Source organism: Tetrao urogallus, assembly GCF_951394365.1.
Source record: "Tetrao urogallus genome assembly, chromosome: 1".
Classification (NCBI taxonomy): Eukaryota; Metazoa; Chordata; class Aves; order Galliformes; family Phasianidae; genus Tetrao; species Tetrao urogallus.
The window spans coordinates 73,148,493-73,168,877 of record NC_136813.1 but is presented as its reverse complement, the minus strand read 5'-3'; the positions used below and the strand labels follow the sequence as shown (position 1 = coordinate 73,168,877).

At 37.7% G+C, this 20,385-nt stretch overlaps 1 protein-coding gene across 2 annotated transcripts in view; it reads right to left on the bottom strand.

Moving 5' to 3' along the window:
• GLRA2 (glycine receptor alpha 2) overlaps window positions 1-20,385 on the bottom strand; it is a gene marked incomplete at both ends in the record, with an annotated part of 126,242 nt that overhangs the window by 79,186 nt on the left and 26,671 nt on the right. For both annotated transcript variants that reach the window (XM_079549490.1, XM_079549489.1), the window contains 4 exons: window positions 1,249-1,463; window positions 4,168-4,305; window positions 5,538-5,620; window positions 19,675-19,898. In XM_079549490.1, the coding sequence (XP_079405616.1) occupies window positions 1,249-1,463; window positions 4,168-4,305; window positions 5,538-5,620; window positions 19,675-19,898 (660 nt within the window). The remainder of the gene's footprint in view (window positions 1-1,248; window positions 1,464-4,167; window positions 4,306-5,537; window positions 5,621-19,674; window positions 19,899-20,385) is intronic.

Genomic DNA, 20,385 nt, shown 5'->3' with positions numbered 1-20,385 from the left:
CTCAGAGTGTTCATTTGGTAATATTGACAGAACAAATGTTAAGAAAGTTTAAATTTGAAATTCAGTGTTAATATACAAAATATTTTTAGTTTTCATGGAAAATTATACATAGTTCCAAGTGAACAAGTGAAACTGAACCAACTGTTGTAGACACCGGATTTTTAAGTGATACTTTCTCAATACCAACAGAAGAGTAACACAATCTGTGCCGTTTTTAAAGCTGGTCTATATATGCTCAATTTTAACAAACTACAGTACTTGGAATTAGACTGAATATGATACAGAGGGTAAAGCAGAAAAAACACAACATGCCTTTTGGAATTGATCATATGCAATACAAGCATTCAACATTTGTGCTTTCCTTACAGTTAGCACAGTTTTATGATCCTAGTCCTTGTGATTCTGGGCAGCTGAAAAGCGGATCATATCTCATGACTCCACAGACCATTGTTAACTGATCTACCTGTGAGTTCTCTTCCAGAAAACTGCACAAAACCTGAGCATGCAATATAAATTCCACTGGGAATGCTATTGACAGAAGCATTAAAATGTGCCCATGCTGAAAAGTGTTTCTATGTTGTCTAATCAAATAATATATTCTGTAATCTGTATTCTCATCTACAGCAGCTGTTCTGTATTAAAAAGACCACAAAATTCAAGTGAGAGGATATTTTTGTGTGTAGACTGAAGTGCAGGCATCACTTGAATAAGAACATGGATTGATCCTACTGCGAAGCAGAGAAAGACATCAGGACTTCTCTGAAAATACTGTCCAGAGATATCTTTTAGGTGTATATATGTCACATATATGTATTTTATATATATATGTATGTATGTTTATATATCCATCTGATTGAGATTCATAACTAACCATGCCATGATATTTGGGAGTCTAACAGTCCAGGAAAGATTAGACAAAGTCCCCAGCCGGATAAAATGTTCGGTTTTCAGGAAAGTGGTTTCAAAAATCCAGATAAGTACCTAGATACTTCAGAAAGTCTATTCTATATCCTGATGCCTAAGTGAAAAACTAGCAGTAAATCATTAAAAATCCATAGCTTTGAGCCCTCTGGCTATCCCATAAACCAACAGAAAACTCTAATCCAAATGCAACAGTTTAGCATCACATTGACACCACTTTTTCAGTTATTCTTATTAGACGTTCTTACATAGATTGTTAAGAAACTTCAAAATTACTGTAATTTTTCTTGGTGATAACAAACCAGTGGTACAAAACAATTGCCTTACTTTTGGAAGGGAAGCTCTCGATCCTGAACTTTGAGTGGTCATTGTCAAAACTGTAGTGATACCCAATGCGACTCTTGCTGGAGCAGCATCCATGTTGATCCAGAAAGAAACCCAGGACAAAATGACAATCAGCAGGCTAGGAATGTACATCTGGATTAAATAGTATCCCATCTGACGCTCCAAATGAAACTTGACTTCAATGCATGTAAACTTTCCTAGAACATGAAATTACTTTCATAAATGCTTTTTGCACAGTTTTATCCTGCTTTCTGAACATAAACTACGTGTGAACGTAAAGCTATGAGTCAGCCACTTGTTGAGCTCAAGAGTGAGAGGGACATGGAGTCCCTGAAACAGACTGTACTCAATTCTTTACATTATCTGAGAAAACAAGTATTTGTACAGTTGTTTCACCTCTAGAAAATAGAATGTTGTTTTTTCTTCCTAAAATTTAACAAGATTTTGTTTTGCTCAAATACGAAGTTTAACGTTAAAAGACAACAGAATTTTGCTCTTTTAATTCCATTAGATAAAGCAAACCTAATTAAATGAATTGTAAAAAATTAGTCTTAATGTCCTATAGTAGATTAAACTCCTTTTCATTCTGATCACACCATTTACTTGAGCCTGCGGGTTACTCCTTCTAGAGGAATCAATTCAAAGCTGACTTTCACCAAAAATCTAACTCCAGGAAACACCCAAGAATCTCTTGTGGGAGGTAAGTGATCCTTCATATAATAAATACCTACTTTGCAAGAGTGGAGGAAGACAGAATTTTAGGAAAGTAGAGATAGCCATGCTGTGGGGAATGCAATGTCCTGAGCTGCAGCAGCTCACCGGCCATTAATCCAATCACTTTTTGCTGCTCTCCAAATTGGTGTGCCTTGGCTGGGGTTTTAGTTCTATGAAGGCTCACACTCAATGCTGACTAACCCAAATAAAAGAACATCTGTCATTTGTGAAACATCATACTAATTATTTCAAAGACCCTCTGTTGTGTCAGTTGGGCAAAAGCACTGACATGCATTGCTCCTTCGTCATGATTTGTGGATGAAAGGCGAATTTTTGTCTCTTCTTTTCTTTGTGATAAACATACTTTTCTGCCGATTTACAAAGCTGAGTGGCAGGTTCAGACAGGCATGAGAGTTGGCACAAAGTACAATACAGTGGAAATTTGGCAAATTGAGGAGGGGAGAAAAATTGAATACTCTGAAAAGACAGAAGTTGTGATATCAGTGGACTGACCCATCATCCCAAAGACAGACTAAGACTCTGAGACCTGTGCAGTGATACATCAGGACTGCCAAAACAGAAGGGATCTGGTCTTTTAAAAGATGGGGTTCCAGCCATGATTGTGATGGTGTTAGAATAGCCCAAGCTGTGGAACACTCTCCACATTCCAATGGCATAACCTGGGCAGAGCTCCTTGCAGCATGGGTGGGATGAGAAGGCTGAATAATGTAGCTTTCATCTATATTTTGATTTCACCCCAAACCTGAAGGAGCATACCTCAGAAAAGACAGCAATAAACACACGTAGGTGAAATTTTATTTCGTCTGAATCCTGCTCTTCATTCCCCTTTTTCAGGGTACATTCTTCAAGATTTTGTTAATTATTCACATATTTTGTTCAAATACATGAAGTGGGAGCTACTAACTGACATTTTTATCGTCCGTGGGGAATCTCAATGAGTACATAAGAAAACAATTGCACATGCTCTCCTTTCTCTCTTACTTCACACTGCAAAATGGCTACCTGGGAGTCAGCAACTAGAAAAGCAGATTAATACATTTATTCAGAGCTTGCATCATGTGGCAGGAGACAGCTGAACTTTGCAATGGCCACATTGCAAGTACTTGAATTATGTTGATTGGAATGTACTCCTGATTATCCCTTTAAAATTTGAGAAAAAAAATAAAGTAGTAATAACACTCCTGATTTCCATGTATTTTGGACTGTGGAATTAAAAAAAAATCCTTTGCTGACACTTTGGGATCCCAAATGAGAAGTTGCATTAATAATAAAAGTAATTTTCTCTTAATGAGAAAGGAATGTGACTTTATTTTGGACAGGAGAAGAACATCTCATGTTGTTTTATTTCACAGAGTGAAACAAATGTCTCTGATGCAAGTAGACTGGCCCTTATGCTGAAATAATGAAAAAAAAAACCAAAACGATTTTAGATGACAGGGATTATATCTAATCCTAGGAAGCATCCAGCAAACTGTTCTCCGTCCTTATTAATTATACTCCAAGCAGATAGATCCAAATTTAACAGACCTCTCCCTGCTTGTATAGCTACAGAAAGAAAACACACTTGAAACTTTTCAGAAAGTAAAGTAGGAAAACAACAAGGTTATTAAACAACTTTCCAACATTTTCTGTTTGCAGTCTATTCAGATCAGCAGTGAAAGCATTGCCATTTCAAATACTACATCTCTGAAGTTAAACCTCATACAAAAGTTGGTGAAAAGTTGATATTTTTCCTCACTGGCATTTTAATATAATGAAAAAATAAATCAAGCTCAAAAATTACTACTTTAAAACTGATTTATCAATATGAAAGAGGATATTTAGTTTGTTCTAAAATCTTCATTTTGAGGAAATCAGACTGACAAGATTTTTACTCTTTTAAGACTCTAAAACCATAATGATTTTAAAGATTTTAGAATATTAGAGCATGTGTATTAGAGTATCCTTAATGATGTTTAAGGAAATTTGGGGAGAAAAACAAAAACCATTCAAGCAAATGAAAATAAAAAGGATATATTTTTCAGATTTAAAATATTTGTGGCTGAATCCAATTTTAATTTAAAAATAGATGTTGTTGTTGTTATTGTTTTAATTTTACCCCTCTTTTCCCGATTCACAGAGAAAAAAAACAAACAAAAAACCCAACAACAACAGAATAATGCTTACCAGTGTTGTAATGTTTTGTGCAATAACCAAGTTCTTTATCTTCTTTCAAAATAAACTGTGGCAAGGTTAAACCTTCTGCAACTTGCACAGGTCCATCACTCAGCCACTCGAAAATCAGATCATTCATGGTGTAGCCAACTACAACAAAGAAATCAGATTCATTACATAGTAATGAAAACCTTGAAGGCAAGTATTACTATGGCTTACAAATATGTCAGTTATTCCAGTAAAGGTTAGCTATAATTTTAAGCCTTCTGATTAACTACAGCACAATTGCAATTAGTTCCTTGTTACTAATATTGCATTACTGCTATGTTAAGAGCAACAAATAAGTAACATAATTAACTTCTGAAATAGTGTCTTGGTTTGCCACTAAAAATAATATTTATGACCCATGAAAGATACTATTTACAAATGAGTTAGCATTTTTCTTTGTCTGTGTATCAGCCAGCATTTTGCTTACTTTTTATCATTCTTTGACTATATAGCTGTTGGGCAGAACAAAACCAGGATTTCTAGAATAGGTGATAGTGCAGGTTTTGTAAACCTGTGATGTACCAGAGAGGTGTGAAGTTGTAGAGAGAGGCTTGGACTTTCTGGAGTATCTTTGCAACTGCAGTTACCACACAGCTAAGAGGAAACTAAACAATCTATGTCCAAGCTCCAGCCTCAAATGCAAGGAGTAACCTTGACTTGCTTCCTCTTGCTATCTCTTCCCCACAAAACAAAACAAAACCAAAATAAAAATTCAAAAAACAAGGTGGTTTGACACATACTGCCTGTGCAAAGGACAAGAGGCAGTGGGCATATGTTGGCATGCATGAGGTTCCCCCTAGACACCAGGCATCATTTCTCTGTTGGAGATGATGGAGCACTAACACAGGCTTCCCAGAGAGACACTGAAGTCTCCTTGGAGATTTCCAAAAGCCACCTGGACAAGGGCCTGGCATCCTGCTCTGGGTTGTACCAGATGAACGCAAAGATCTCTTCCAATCATTCTATGATTCTGCGAAATCGTCTTTCAAAAGACCGTGACTCGTCTTGATCAGACATAACTCATCCTTGGCTGTGACCTACTTGTTCTTACTTTCTTGAGATTTGTTTTCTCGGGTATGGCACTGCTGTGGTTATTCCTGGAAGTGACACAGCCCTGATTGGATAGGTGGGAGAATAAAGAAAGGAGCTGGAACAGCATGGAGTAAGGAACAACACTTTAGTTAAAATACTTTTTCTCCAGGAGTACCCCTTACAAAAGAGGAATGTTGATTCTGACCACACAAATATAGCAATGTAAATACTATCAAACCACCAAAATTATGGTACAACTTGTTTTGTTTTGTTTTTACTAGGCAAAGCAATCGGACACTCACAGCTCTCTAGCTGCATTGTGCATGTCTGTACATCCATAGGAAAATTCTTCAAGTCCATGGGACATGATAAGGTTAAAGTAAGCCTAAAATTGGAGGGAAAAAAAAAAAAAAAAAAAAAAAGGAAAAAGAAAAAGAAAAAGAAAAAGAAAAAAAAAGAAAAAGAAAAAAAAAAAGCACTTGTTAGAAATATACAGATTTTATTCAAAGCCCCATATTTATACTTTGAAAGATCAAGGCCAAATCTTAGAGCCTCAGAAGATGGACTCCTCATCCCTTCTTAGGTTTTAAGGACAAAAGAGACTGTGAAGATAGAACGTGTAAAGTAAAACAGGCTCTCACTGGCTGCACTGGCTGGACAGAACAGAGGCAGAGGCAAGATAGCAAGAGATGCTCCCCACTAATGTACCACTGAATGAATAACAGTGAACCTAAATAATGCAAAACCTAAAATGACTGATCTTGAGACATACATTTTTAGGTTTTATTTTGGAACAGCAAAGGAAGAAAACATAAAAATCAAAGGGTTTCTTCAACAGGGAGTGCTTTTTTGTGTATGAGAGCCAGTTCCAACCCTTCATTCTTACTTCTTAGCCATTAAAAGAAAACAACAACAACAACAAAAACAACAACAAATACACTAAAAGCCACAATCACATTGCATTAAAAGATAGAGAGTTCAGGAACAACACAGTAAGCCTAAAGGAGTGTTATCATAAAGATTAAATTTCTCTTTATTTTTCAGCTGTTTTGTCCCAGATAAGGCATAATTTTACTTGGACAGGAATACGCTTATTGTTTCTTTCCTTTCTTTTTTTTCTTTCTCTCATTATTTTTGGTTTAGTTTACTTTTCTACATTTGATTGAAATTTATGTTTCAAGTCTTCTTCTCCACTGTTTTCTTCTTGTTTCCATGGGGAGAAGGAAATGCTTTTAATAAACAAGATATTGGGTTGACAGAATTACAAATAACTATCTTCTTTGAAAAAAGTACCGAAAAAAAATATTAAGAGTTTGGTTTAAGTTATATTTAAAGAATACATGTATTATTTCAGATTACTTTCAACACTTCAACACAAAGAAAGCAAATAAACAAAAACCTCAGTGTTCACTTGTCATCAAGTACAAGAACTAAATTGTCTCACTTGAAAGTACACTGAGGCATTAATATGGTACAAGGGGAAGACGTTTTTAATTATGCCAGTGAACAAATGTGCCAGCTGCTAATCTGGAAATTGTGTTGTCACAAAGTCAAATGTAATTTATATGGAGACATATCTCACTCAACTCTGTCCCCTGTAGTGATTTTGTTCTCCTCAAGTCATTCGTGTTTCTCAGTACATACTCAATCTAGTTCAGTCTGTTTCTTTACCATGAGAATTTTATGGGAAGACCTGACTGTACTTTTTAGTCTTACCATCCTGCAATCAAATCACTATGATAAGAAGATGATATTTAGGTAACTACAATCAAAGTGTAATCATTTTGATAAGAAATCCTACTACTCATCTCTGTGCTTTTGCTTATCCATGAGCTACATAGAGAATGTACCATTCTTGTCCTATAGACACAGGTTTCAGTGCGCAGAATGTCAATATCAGGAAATCAGAAATTGGTTATTAGTGGCACTAAAGTGCATTGTGATGAAGAAAATCACCCAGCAGTCCTCTCTACATCACAGTAAATAAACTCTTATTTAACCTTTGAGAGCACATAGCATAAACATTAAAAATATAAGCCATCTAGGGAAAAAAAAAAAAAAAAAGAACACATTTAGTAGAGGTATGAATGCCTTTGGAAACATGCCCTTTACCACTTTAAATATTTTAAGTGTCCTGCAAATGTTAATTGGCCTCTTTTTACTAGTTTCCTGGATTAAAGATTGAACTATTTAAATTGCTAATCCCCAGTAGTGACAAAAGACTGCTTCTGCTTTTTTTTTTTTAATTTGAAATGTTGACATACCAAACTCTCTTTCTTCTTTTCAGTCATATTCTGAAAATGGGTTAGATTTTTGAAGTTCACTTCAAGTATGTCTTTATGCAAATGATTTTCTAAAGCGATGCAAAATATATCATTATCTTCTGAAGAAGATATAACCTATACACCATTTAGATTTTACTGACCATCAGTCGTGGACTGTACACTCACTGTGTTTCCTCTCCCCTTCATCCCTTTTCTCCTCTCCAGAACCCTCAAGAAATCTGAGGGTTTAACTATATACATGGGCAGGGGTATCCAATCTATTAGTTCAGTATGAAACTCATGAGTAATCAAGTGCTTCCAAGTTTCTCAAGGATGAAGTGATCTATTTCCCCTGGTGGCTAGATGGATGTGTCAATTATTCATCTGGAGGTGAGTTGAGGAAATGAGCATTACGCTGTTTCACACAAAGGTCGACATCTCTTCTTTCTCTCCCTAAGCAACGATGTCTTTCAGAAAGCCTAAATTATTCTCTGCTTACCCACACAATTGGAAAATAACTTTTATTCAATGATTGTTGAGGCAAGCGCAAGAGATCATGCCCTTTTAACTTGTTCTTCATCTCAGCATAGTAGTCACTCATAGTTAGCATCTTTGCTTCTGTAATCCCTTTTATCGGGATTAACAAAAGTATTAAATTCAGCACTTTTTGCCTGGTAAACCTACTGATTTTCAACAGGATTATTACAATCTAATGTTTGGCTACTGGAGTCTGAAGTAGCTCAAATGAAGTCCATGGTGGTGGGGCCATAGCATAGGGTTCATAGCAGTTGACTCTTATATAGTAAAAACATCATTCTGCAATTTTTTTTACCAAATCCATTGCCATGTCACTATTTGTACATTTACTCCAATAGGGAAAGAGGATCAGAAATGGTTAGGCAGCTGTAGCTACCCACACTGCCTATAACAATGTCATTGACAGAAAATATATTAAAGAAAAAAAAAAAAAAAAAAAAAAAAAAGAATGAATGTCTCACACTTACTTGGCAAATTCAAGAGGAGCCCCTGGAGATTTGGTACAAAGTGCAATTTTAACTGGCAATTACATTGATGAATACTGTAATCATTAATACATCAGAAGAAACTGCTATAGAACAATTACTTTTCAGCACCCCGCTATCAAGGCAGTTGAGATGTACAAACAACATGTTTTGTAACCATCCCCTGTTACTCAAGCTTGGGTTACACAGGTAGCTCAGGAGGAGAGCTCTGGGGCTTAACAGAGCAGACAGGGACCAGAAGAGAGTTGCCGAGCTGGGGATCCTTCTGTTCACATCAGGCACAGAGCCAGGTCCAGCAGGACACCCTGCAGGCAAAGCCAAGTGACTCCTGGCTTTCCCTCATCCATCCCAATGTCAAGGAAGAACTGAGCCCTGGGATTTGAACAGAACAAAATGCAGAAGCGGAGCCAGAAAGCAGAAAGTGAAAAATTAGCCAGCACTTTGACAAAATAATAATGAAAAAGAAACCACTACTGAGCGATACTGTAGCAGAGGCAGGGCTGTAATTCAAATACTCTAGGGACCTACTTTATGAGGTTTCTTTCATATGTTAGGTCTGTCCTTCTGAGCAGCATCTCTTGACTCCTGTAATGCCTTCAAGGTACAAAGGGCACCGCTGGTATTTCTTCACCTAGCATTTCACTCAAGATCCCCTCTTTCATCCCTGGGTTTTACCAGAACATCCTGAGAAATTGTTCAGACCTGGCTGTGGGCCTGTCTCTCTTCTCACCCCAGCTCAGCATCATTCATTTCTGATCACTTCAGAAAGATACCTTATCAGCATCGTTCAAAGTTCTGTTTCCTACTTCTGCAAGCAGGGGGACAGTAGTTCTGAAAGCCGTGGCTTATGTTACTATAGAAGCCAGAATAATGCATCCTGTCCACCCCACATCTCTCCCTTTCTGTATTCATCCATTTCAAAACCCTAGCCTCTTTCCTCTGCATCCTAATTTATTGCTGCCCTTCTCTTTCCCCTTGTTCTGTTTTTATCCCAGTTCCTGCCACATCCCACCCCCAGCTTTCTTTGGAGTACTAAGGCATGGGGTCAGTCCATGTTTTGACACATAGTTGCCAAAGTAGCACCATCAGTGAAGATTACTCACAGATGGGCTCTTTCATACCAATAAATAAATGAATAAGATAAATGAATAATTCTTCAATATTTGTGAGCAGATTATTCTCAACATCATCTCCAGTCACTTTCTTCATCTCAGAGTTTTTGAATACTAATGCTTATCATCATAATATTGAATATCTGTGGCTCCAGCCACAGGTATTACTTCTCTGATAATCCCCAAATGCTAGAAAAACAGTTTAGAACGTTATGCATATAAACATCTTGTGAATGGTCAGAAACATAAAACTGAAGTAAAGAACTGCCAGTACTGGGTTAGGCCTTTAGGGAACTGGGTTTACATGTTACATAATCCAATATTTACTTTCATTTTTTAGAAATGTAAGAAAATATCTCATTTGAGCTACAATTGCCTGATCCACAGCAAACATTAAACTGTACTCCAATGCACTTCATGCTTACAAGCAGCTAACAGCTGGTGTGCTGTGACTCCCCCAGAACCTCATTTGATCTATGCAATAGCTCTCCCCCAGAAAGAAGGCCTTTATCCCACGAGAGAATCTGGATCTCCAAGCACCAGGTGTCTGACAAGAAGGGAAATGACATTTTCATGAACAAACCTGCAAGTGTTTGTGAGCAGGTTATGGTACACCAGCTGCCTCTGTAACGTTTTTCCTAATGAGAAAATACTGGGATCAGACTCTGGAATTTCAGAGGTACTGCTGGAAATGTAAATAGTGCAGATCAGGGCACAAGTCTTTCCTATCTCCTACAAAAAGTATGATTGGCTCCTCACACATGAAAAGCAGCAAAAGCCTCACCATGAGTGGGCATGATATGAAAAATAACTCTTGGGTTCTATTCTTATCCCTTCATTCTTTCAAGTGACACCCATCCACAGCTTAGTTGGTGGGGCAGGAGTTGGTGTTAGAAACAACATCTTATCTTCTTTTTTTTTTTCTTTTTTTTTTTTTTCCTTCAGAAGATTAGACTTTTGATTCTTACAGCTGTTGAAATAACATAAAAATATTGCCTAAGCACAGGCAGGCAAAGTTCCCCATTAACTGGCAGGGGAGATGGAGTTGCACAGCAACCATGACAGCATTGCATGACACAGGAGCAAATGCCATTCAGACTAGTGGCACTGAAATAGGCAGCAGAATGTAAAATCTCTTTATATCCTTCCCATCCCCCTCTCCTGGGGATCTTGATCTGTGCCTGAAAGGAGAGCACACGCACTGCTCATACATCAGAAAGCAAAAAAAATAAATCCCAGTGACATTCCTCTTTTAAAGGGCTTTTCATTTTGTAGTTCATCTCATTATTTTTTCAGAGACCTGACTCATCATTTTGAATGTCAATTCTGGTAATTTTCACAGTCTACAGGCTTTGTCCTGTTAAACGGAACAGTCAAACTGTCTGTTTTTTCCCTTATGTTTGAGGAGCCCTGGAATCCCTCTCTAATGTTTGTCATATTCTGCAGCTTCATTTCTGTCAGATGGGAATGGGCTGAAGTTGAGCTTAGAGGAGATGTGGAGCATTGGCAACTACTGTGAGAAGAGATGCAGGCTGGAGTAACACGTTCTGTGTTTAGGATCGTGTTGTCTCTCCCTCCAATGTTTTACTTTGCTTCATGCACTGCTTAAAACAGGAGCTGGCAAACAAATGAACAGAGTGGTGGATTCTTATTATGGGCATCCCACTTCTCACTGTAATGCCAGCATTGTCTGTAGGTACGCAATGCCAGCACATGAGTTGCGAGCAAATGATTTCCCAATTTATGTTCAAGCAAATCTGAGGAATTAAACTCAAGTATGATTTTATGTAGCAGCTAAATTCTGAATTCCATTAAAAATGCAGTTTAATCTCTCCTTTCCCTCTGTTATTTTCTATATTAATTTTCCTGCAATGTGTGCTTAGTGTGCTGTTTCTTTCCCTCTGGCATGATGACATCCTTGTTCAAGTCATATATTGTAATGCAATTGGCAAAAGACCTCCATCTCTGTGAGGATATTACAGGAAAACACACTTTTTATGCCATTCAATTAGAAACGGATCCTGAACCTACATTTTTTCTGTCAAACATTTAACTGCTCTAATGTACATTCAATAGATAAATGGTTACCAGCAGTCAAAGACAGACATCATTGTTACCTGTAAGGAGAGCAGGTGTGCAGATACATCGCTTGCTATGCAATCCTATTGGATTCAGAAGTAACCCCTGCCAATTTTTATTTTTATTTTTAATCCTGTCAGCCAAGAACAACTGTGTGTATACAAATCATTTTCCAAAAGCATTTCCCACTTTCTTTAACTTGGAAAAATAAAGCTTTCTCTTTGTGTATTTGAGCCCCATGCATTTGAGATGCAAGAATATAGGGCTATAGAAGGTAACATCTTGGGCCATCAAATCTGATAATCCATGAACACATGTAGGCGTTTCATCTAATCCATTTTGAAACTGACCACGGCAAGGTGTGAGGAGCGGCTGAGGTCCCTGTGTTTGCTCAGCGCGGAGCAGAGGAGCTGTAGGGGAGGCCTGACAGCGGCTGCAGCTCCTCCCAGGGAGCGGAGGGGCAGCGCTGAGCTCTGCTCTGTGTGACAGCGACAGGGCCCGAGGGAACGGCGTGGAGCTGCGTCAGGGGAGGGCAGCTGGGGGTCAGGGAAAGGGGCTGCACCACAGCGCGGTGGGCGGAACGGGATGCACAGGGCTGTGGGCACGGCCCCAGCTCGTCGCAGCTCAAGGAGCATTTGAGCTGAAGAGTTGCTGTGTAGAGCCAAGGCTTGGACTCGATGACCCGCGTGGGTCCCTTCCAACTCAGGATATTGTGTTCTGTGATTCTGTTTAATGATAGCTTGTTCCTCTCTATGCCCACCACTATTTCTATTGGAATACTGTTTGGGAATTCAAAGCATAGATGAGTGGAAACACTGTAACTTCCAGTTTAAATTTCCTTCTGACTAGTGTAGAGCTATTTGTTGATGCCAGTTGTCCTGGCAGCATTTCCTTCAGTTCGAGTAGCTCTTCTGTTGTGTTCATATTTACTTCACACCCAGTGTTTTTTATGTCAGCTAGGGACATGCACAGTATTAAAGGAATTAGTGAGGTAGTGCATGTTCAAGTATAATGTTCATATCCCTACATTGCTTTAAACGTCCGATGAAGAGAATATGCAACTAACTTTATGTCATTAAAATGTAAATTATTCTTTCCTTAAGCAAGATGATCAATAGGATTTTGACAATGGCTGTGCTAGTTGCATAACAATACACCTGTATTAGGCTTTATTATTTATTTAGGAGGTTTTATTATTTGTTATGCAAAACAGGTACTTTAGGCACAACAGAAAAATAAAGGTATTGGAAAAACAGAGCGAGATCCTCAGTATGGATTTGTACCTAAGCTGTGACGAAGTGAAAGATGAGAATGGGTGATGGGAGGGCGCAGTTGAGAATGTGTTGGGAAACCATCCCAAAGGATGAGAAGCATCTCAGCACATTAAATTAAAAGACCACAAACTGAAGGGATATGGTGGTGGATTAGAGGCAGGAAAAAGGGCAAGAAGAAAAAAGATGTGTGAATAGTAGGCAGATAATAATAAGTCAAGGACGCGGAATTCAACTGTAACAAGAATGGCTGCTTTTCACATAAAAGGCTGCAGTATTTTAGCCTCTGAAACCATTGTTATTATTGTAATCATGCCCATGGGAAGACAAATTTGTCAAACTCACTGTATTCACATAGCACGCAGTTACAATTTGGGAAGTCACTATGTCCCAGTGTACAGTTTAGTAAAGTCTAGCGATAATAGCATGATTTGTTATACAAAGTCTGTAAGGCCTCTGCCTTTATATATTATAGCAGCCAAATCCAAAACTTCTTTATTTTTGTGCTCTATTTCAGCTAGTAGTTCAGCATTGCTTATTATTAAAATCATTTTTTATATACATAGGTCACTCCAAAAGTAATGCCTCTTATTTACTTCCATGAAAATTACAGCAGCTAAAAAGAGTGCAATAACACTATTTGATAGAGCAAATTCTCAGATAGAAAACACCATTTTTCAACACAATCACCTCCATGAGCATTGTCACCAGTGATAAACAGGAGCCTGTGTGCTGTGCTTGTAACAGTCTGCACCAGAGGAGGTGACTCACTGTTGCTGTCGCCACAGCTGAAATGCACCACCCACTCCTCACTGTGCTCACATTCACTGGTCGGTCTCTATAAACATTCAGCAAGTGTCGATGAATGTCAGTGGGTGCTGTTTTTACTTCATGGAGGAGCCCCTCTGCTGCCATCTGTCATATGGCAACAAAATGTACCAGGATGTTGGAGGGAAGATTCAACCTCTACTGCCATACCACCAACTTCTGCCTCCAACATTGTGGGCCAATATAATGAAACAGAAGACATTACTTTTGGAGCAGTCCTCGTATTTTCTTAAGTGTGGAAAAGTTATTTTAATGCATATGAAGATTCTTTTTTGTTTGCTTTTAGAAGATCAGGGAAATGAGCATGGACTTGTTTTGCCATTGGTATAATAAATAATGTTCTATGAATATGTTCTTGTGCTGATTAAGATTCAGTTCCAAGGGAAAAGCTTCACCTTCATCAGTGCTGTTTTATAGGAGTTGAGAAAATAAACATGAATGTGAGCTAGGAGAGGGGTTCTTACCTAGCAAACAGACATACCAATCATGGTAACAGTCTCTCTTCTCCCTCTCTGCTAATCTGTCACATGGAAAGACAATGCTGATAGTAAAGTCCAAATCCTCTTAAATACCAACACTAGATTGCAAATAAAACTGAAGTCATCAAAGTTAAGCACAGGATGTGTGCAGAACTGCGGAACGTAACATTTTCTACCACTCTGTTAGACTAGACTGTGCCACTCTGTTGTTGATTTTCACACAACAGTGTAATTAGGTATAAATGCCTTATTGGGTAGCTGATATGGGTTATAATCTGAAATTATTGTAGATGACCCTTGCCTGAATTTACTGTAACAAGGCAAAAGATTTTTTGGTATCACTAAAAATCTAAGATATGGACATATACATTTTTTTTCAGGAATATTATGGAATTTCTTTCCCACAAGTAGTGGGAGATTTCTCTATTGTGCAGAGAAAGCCTGTGTTAATTATGTTTCTTTTAAGTTTGCTTTGCATTTCATAGAATCATCAAGATTGGAAAAGACATCCTAGATCATCTAGTCCAGCTGTCCAACAACCACCAATATTTTCTGACTAAACTATGTCCCTTAGTACAACATCTAAATGTTTCTTGAACATCTCCAGGGACAGTGACTCCACTACCTCTCTGTTCCAGTGCCTCACCACTTTTTCCATGAAGAAGTTTTTCCTAATACCCAACTTTAACCTGCCAAATGAGAAGGGAAAGAATCTTCTATCCCACAGGGCAAAGAGCACAGTGACAAAGCACTTGACAAAGAAGACTAGAAAGCACAGGACTTTTGCTCAGAAAAGCTGAACAATACAAGTGCTGTATATTATTTCTGATGATTTACATGAGGGGTATGGTTACCATAACTTTTAAATATAACCTAAGATGGCATGTAGAGTAATGGGCATCTAAGGAGGTTAGTGTTCTGTGAATTGGCACTACTGCCACAGAACAAAGATTCAACTTTGGTAACTTGAGTAACGTGGCACAAGAGACAGTATTGCAAGTAAACGTGCTGTTTTCAGGCAGAAGAGGGCTGTTGGATGTGGCAGCTCATCCCCTCATCCACTTGTCATATGGAGGTCCAGTGATCACCTCCAGAACAGCTGCAGAAAGAGACCAATGCAACAGCTTGTATTTCCTGTTTCATGGTGTCCAACCAAACAGTGCTGCTCTCTGGTAGATACAGCTTTCATCCATAATAACATTTAACTACCAAATCTGGGTCAAGAGTTGAAACATAGAGAAGCAGTTTCCTAAATTACTGCAAAATTTAATATGCTGTGAAAATAAATGAAGACCAAAAAAATGATACTCTGAAAGACTTGAGGAATTTCTTCCTAGATATTTAATTGTTCTTGGAATATAAGGAAGAAAAATAATTTGTGAATTTGTTCAAATCGACTCCCTAAAATTCCACATGATTCTCTCATCAAACTATGAAAAACATTTTCTAAATTCTTTACATGTTTTAAAAATGTGAAGTAATCTGTTTTGTAACTCTTTCTGGCTAAACTGAGTGGCCCTGCATTTCGGAGGACAGCCTCTCTTTTATATGACTACTGGGAATACAAGGAGCTTAGTGGAGCAGCTGATAGAAAAAAAAAAAAGTTTCAGCCTCTTTATTTTCCTGGCCAGTATAACGCAGGTGCAATGCCATGGATCAGTGCTACAGTACTGCCTTCTGCATCAAGATCATATGACTAAGATGCACTGAAAATATTAAAAGGAGAGGGAGGCAATGAATGTATAATAGAAAAAAAAAAACACCTTCCACTTTCCATCCACTTTGCTAAAATAAGCTTTTCAGCAGATGCTAATGTTCTGGCAGCCTGAAATGAGTTTGTGGGAATCAGGTACCACAAATGTGTGGCTCAAAAAGAAGGCAAAGCCTCCTATGAGGGTCTTTAGCATTTTGCTGGTGTCCCAGCTGCCCAGAGTGGGACAGGGAAGATACGATCCTTGCCCTTGGAACATAAAATCAGTTCAACAGTGTATACAATACAAAATCCAGGTGTCATACAGAATATGAGTGTCAGGAACAAGACTGTCAGTATCATCACATAGCACTGCCAGTCTTTCCAAGTTTGTAGTCCTTCTACAAAATCCAGCCCATGCAGAGATCATTCAAGGGTTGTGAGCTCAGAGGGATGAGTCACAGGCATCTGGAGGGTGACACTGTGTGGGCTGAGATTTAGTCTCATTGTTTTTCAGCATTCAGTATATACACAACATAAGCCAATTATATTGAACACTGCTATAATGAACCCCTCTCATTGAGCACTCTCTGCAGAGAGCTTTAAAACAAAAACTATAGTTATTTAACAGTGCTGTGCAGCTCAAAGAGTGCCACTGAGACTTATCTTGACTGAAGTGCAGTTGCTTGCTGAATATAACTTTACTGTAACTGCTGACTTCTAAAATGCATGCACCTCTAAGAGCTGTTGTCACCTCATTAGGGACAAAAGTGTATATATCTGTGATATTGAGCAATGCCGAATTCCTTCCCAGAGGTTTCTGGCTGCTCTGCAGTACACAAGGACTTAGACTAGTTTTCTCTAAAGACATGGGCTGTGTGCCATTTAGCTTCCAGGTCTGGAGCAAAATGTCATCCTCTACCTTAAAACTTCAAATTTTCTTCAAAATAATGAAGATTTTATTGTGAAAATGGACTTAAATCACTATAGCTCCATAATCCTTCATGTTCCTCATATCCTTCATTTCCAAGTATTGTAAGCTCAGAAGCTCTTTCTCTGTACCAGTCTTGCCTCAGGTTTTATATAGCATATATACCATGATATCTGAGATTAAAACAAATACCAAAGTAGTCATCCAAGCATGCAGAAAATACCTAAAAATAGGTTTAGAATCCTAAACTTACTTATATGATTCATAGGTGAGTACATCAGCCACTCTGGCTTTAATTCCATAACAACTCCCAGAGAATAGATTTAGTAGACTGCAACCATGATCATAATAGCTAACAACGGTGTGGAAAACAGTGACAGAAATCTATGTCATGCCTATCATCACCAATGAATGCAAGATGGATAATGCCTTACTAAAAGAAAGGCAAACTGACTCTTGCTTATAATGGAGTGACATGAATGACATGTGTTAGTGGGCATGGTGCTGATGGGTTGAAAGTTGGACTAGATGATTTTAGTGGTCTTTTCCAACTTCAATGATTCTATGATTCTACAAAATAATTCAAAAAGCAATGTGTTGTGGTGGAGGTAATGCAGGTCTAAACCCTCTGTGATCCTGCAGTAAATTACCTGAGCACATATATCCTACACCAAATGTAAAATAAGGATCATATTAGGTCCAAATTCTTCTCAGAAAGGGCAGGATTTGCTTTTCATGGCATTTAGCAGCATAAGCCATGCATGCCTCTAAGAGAGCATATTTCCACTTTCAGATGAAGTCTAAAGGGAAGATGAATGCTGCTGCTGTATAGTACCCACACCCCAGTTCTTACCCAGTTATTACAGGGAGTTGTTCTAAACTCATTTAGTAGAGACAGTGGTTTACATGTATATGAGACAAATTTGCCCTTGCTTTTATTAAATTTGAACATACAACAAAATAGACCACAATGTTACTTCCCAGATGTGTGTTAAAAGCATTTTAAACATTAGGAGCATCTAAATGTTAAAAGTAAAATACCATTACGTCAGGCTAGGTCTGGTTGGTTTGTGAGTGAAAATGGCAACATTTTACCAACCTCAGTGCACTGAAACAAATCACTAAAATATTATTTGTTTCAGCATAACACAACTAAAAGAAATTGACAAACAGCACATAGAGAAGTTTTTCTAATTACTTCTAACTTCAAAGTTCAGTACTGGAGAAAGTTTTCTTCCCTGTAAAATATTACTCAAAATTATATGCCATATTAGAGGCACCAGGTAAGACTGATTTTCTTAGACCTTCATTGGAATATTGCTTACTCTACTTCACGTATTTGTATTTAGGAGTCGGAATTTTACAAATGTGGTATGACAGCTTGAAATATTATTTTTCCTGCATGAACAAATGTCAGGGAAATTATCCATCTGTATTCAGAGCAGCACTCAGCTGCACTGTTGCCTCCAATAAGGTGGTGGCTGATGTCATTCAAACAAACAGTTGCATTCATTTCTTTCTGAGAGGGAAACAAGAAATATTTGTAAGTGACAGCATATTTATCACTCTGCTAGTGCTAGTCTCACTCTTCTGTGCTACTATTTTTCTCAGACTGTTCAGGTATGTTAATTTGAAATCTTGCTCAGTAAACACTTATGTTCCATGCTGACTGATCCATCCAAACATAGTTAAGTTCTTATCAAGGAATTTCCAAAGGAATTAAGTAAATGGAGGAAATGTTATGTTATTGTTTATTAATTTAGCATCCTAGAGAACTCAGTTGTCCTTAACCTGGATCAAATAATTCCTCAGAGAAAATTCTGGTCATGAACCAGAATGCCTGATGAGAAACTACAGTCTTAAGAGCTGATTTTCCTTATAGGTGAGTAAATTCAATAAACAGATCAGTTAAACAGGTACTACCATGTTTACTTTTCACCATGCAGGAAACTGACTGCAAAGCATCCTAGGAAAACACAGAACACAATATTATCTTTCTAAACTGTTGCAATAATGCAGTGTTTTTCACCATGATTTTTTATACTAAATTAACAGCACACACTAAGCTGAATATTAAACAAATATTGCAGATTTGCTGTTCTTGATGCTTTTGCAATGCAATTGGTTCTTTACATATGTCCCATTTCATCAGATAATATTCAATTGTATTTTGTCACACTGCATTTATCCATTCAGCCTAAATCCAATCGCATGACACACACTTCAGTGCATTTAGTATAAAAAAAAAAGCTTTCCATAATTCCAATTATTTTTATCTGTGAACAGATACGTCCAATTACCCTGAGACTTGTGTGTCAAATTTGTTGTGTTTCAAGCCAATTTTTACTTCAGGTTTTCGGTAGCCACTTAAGATAATATTCCCCTTTATTTTTGAATTGCAGTTGACAAACTATGGAAGAGTTGGTATTTTTTTTTCTTTGTAAGAGGAGTGACTTCAGCTAATAATGCTGATGGGAATTCCTGAGGCATATCAGTAAAGTAGTAGACAACATAAAGTTTCCAGCAAGGCTAGAAAGTACCGCTGTGCAACTTACTATCTTGTGAGAACTAAGAGACTTAGTAAAAGAATGTAGGCAAATTTTCCTTCTATCCTGCTGTGATTAAATCTCATTTTGGTTGTACACATGGATAATAAAAAATCAAATATGTAAACTGTGTTCTCCAAGCCTAGCTACATCTAGAAAAAAACAGGGAGTAAGAGGAAGGAATGGGATGAAGAGCAGATAAAGTTAACTGGTTTACCTGATACTGTACAACACTTTTCCAGTCTTAGAAATCCTTAGCAGCTTATTGTCTGTTGTGACATCATGGAAGTTTGCTCCCTTTTCATTGGCAAAAAACAAATCTGGTTTCCAAATAGAGTCCAGCATGGAGGGATCCAAATCCAGGGAATCATCAGGATATTCGCTGTAAGCCAGGCGTGAATCATTCCACTGCTGTCTCAAAAAAATGTTCACTCTGTAGTCCTACAGAAATGCCATGTAAAGAGGTTATTGAGCCACTTAGAAAAACTGGATGCTCACTTTAGCTTTCTTTATGGTTCAGACTTATTTCAGCATTATAGCAAACATTTATGCCATCCTTCGGATGCAAGAGTTGCCATTTGAAAATCAAGCAGTCTGAATATCATACTGAACCAAACAAACTGTTACATTTTCCAAATCAAAATTACTTCAGTTATGAAGAAAATATCAACTGCAACCTCCAATGTTAAATATAACTCTCTTACAAATACAATGTTTTATCCCAGTGGTATTTGGAAAGTTAAAAAGCACTGTGGTTAGCTACATGGAATTTCAACAAATTTGTTGTAAAACTGCTAATTCAAATAAATTATTTCCAATACGTAAATCAATTATTTCTAATGTACTCATGAATAGTTGTTAATTTCAGCGAAGCCAGATTTGTACAGAAGAAATTAAATCAGCACTTCTTATTTACTGTCTCTATCCT